The 1,823-nt window shown below is 47.4% G+C and overlaps 1 protein-coding gene across 1 annotated transcript in view; it reads left to right on the top strand.

The window, feature by feature from the left end:
* Nucleotides 1–227: 227 nt before the first annotated feature.
* The window catches only part of LOC104965284 (epithelial discoidin domain-containing receptor 1-like), a 59,447-nt gene continuing 57,851 nt past the window's right edge, over nt 228–1,823 (top strand). The window contains exon 1 of the mRNA XM_010794242.1: nt 228–428. Coding sequence (XP_010792544.1) covers nt 228–428 — 201 coding nt within the window. The remainder of the gene's footprint in view (nt 429–1,823) is intronic.

The following is a 1,823-nucleotide window of genomic DNA, read 5'->3' as shown; positions in this document are numbered from 1 at the left end:
GTTGCTGTGCTGTGAGACCTTTGGAGGCCTGATCTGCAGGGTTATCTTCAGAAGCTCTTTTGACAAAGTCAGATTCCAGCACCTCTATGAGATCTTCAGGTGAGACTTCCTTAATCTGTGTTCTACAGACGTAGTGTACTTCCCTTGGGAGGTTTGAAGACTGGAGACTTGGTATAACTTGCTACACAGTTACCTGGTGACTTACTCCAATCATACATGTATCTCCAATGTCGAGACAGGGATTGCCAAAGCCGACAACACTCCAGCCCAAATCTGTTCTCTGTGCAAAGGGCTGGTTTTCTTCACCAGGCATCTCTTGGGACGAGGGCTTGAGGACAGTTGTAGCCGATAAGCAGGCCAATTTCACAGCTTTGCTGAGGAGCGATCTCATCTGTAAGGTGTTCAAGATGAGGCCTTGCCAGTCTCTGGTGTGGGAATATGGTCTCTGCTTGCAGGGATGAATTGTCTTGAGTAGGTTTACTGGCAGAGGTATTATCCTGTCCGAGTAGATTCCTCTCACTTGGAGACCAGTTAGCTTCCTACATGACACGACTGTGCTTCTTGAAGCCATTGTGGAGAGCTTTAGCTGCACTGCTTCGTTCTTTTTGCGAAGAGCCTTTGCCGTTTCTTCAAAGATAAAGCTTGTGTCACTGTGTATCGAGGAGTGCATACACAAGTATTTCCCTATGTGGCTCACTTGTGGCTGACACCCACACTGGAACGATTGTGGCTATATGGGGTCTTTAACATTCTGGAAGACTGTATTGGATATTGCCTCACGTGGTGTGCTTGCCGCTTTACTTTGTGGATGTTCCATTATGCTTTCTCTTGCACCATCATGGTTTGTTGACATTCTTTCTTCTCTGGTGCGATTGTCGTGGGAGACAGGTTGATTCCTGTGTGATGTTGCCACATCTTCTGTTTTACGATTCCTTTGAGCGATGGCCGATTTAAAAGCCCAAAGCACAACTTCTTTCTCTTGAACAACCTCCTCGCCAGGATTGTTCGTTCATGATGTACATTTGGTGCAGATCGTGTTCCTGCCTTCTCACAGAAAGACCAGTTTGTCGGCGTTGGCTTTTCATCTTGTGGCTGCTTCAAGTCAGTACATTTGCAAACAGCCGACGTTCGTTCCTTAAAAATATTTGGCCTTTTTGGTTCGCTTCTCTTGATTTTTAGGAGCATGGAGATGATGCTTATTGGTTGGCCCAATCGTATGTGTTGGTCATTGGGAATCGGATGGGGAACCGTGATTTTGCTTCTCCATTTCTTGACCTTTCTGTTTCCAACTGGGTCAACCAGTCGGAAGTTGTAGCAAGCCATCTTTTGGTTTCTGTTGCAGTCGTTAAGTACCTCAAGGTCCTTGGCGATCTGTTCCCCACCCGACGATGCAGCCCCACAGCCTGCGAAGGAATCAGAGAGCTCTGAAGCTTCGCTACGCTGGTGCTTTGGAGACGTTCATTTGGCCCAACTGCATCAAGCCGTAACTCTGAAAGCCTTAGCAGTGAGGAAAGATTAGCGTACCTCTGCTTCTTAGGATTGGTCCACGCGGCATGATAGGCGCTGACTCATGCCTGTCCTGCGAGAGAATAGCTCTCTATGGCTTCTGGCGGTCGTTCCACCCACATACTTCTCTAGATATATATACTTTTCTTCAGCTGGATGTTTCCTGTCAACGAAGTGTAAGAAAGGAGACCTTCCAGTCACTTGAGACTCAGTGGATCACACCCTAAACGTTGTACGTTCAGGCACAGGTAGAGACTTGCACTGATGGACTCTGGCAAGAGCCTCCTGACAAGAGCCGAAGTACTGGTCTTCTTGTT

The sequence above is a fragment of the Notothenia coriiceps genome, unplaced genomic scaffold, assembly GCF_000735185.1.
Source record: "Notothenia coriiceps isolate Sejong01 unplaced genomic scaffold, NC01 NC01_scaffold00037244, whole genome shotgun sequence".
Taxonomy (NCBI): Eukaryota; Metazoa; Chordata; class Actinopteri; order Perciformes; family Nototheniidae; genus Notothenia; species Notothenia coriiceps.
This window is presented reverse-complemented; position numbering and strand designations above follow the sequence as displayed.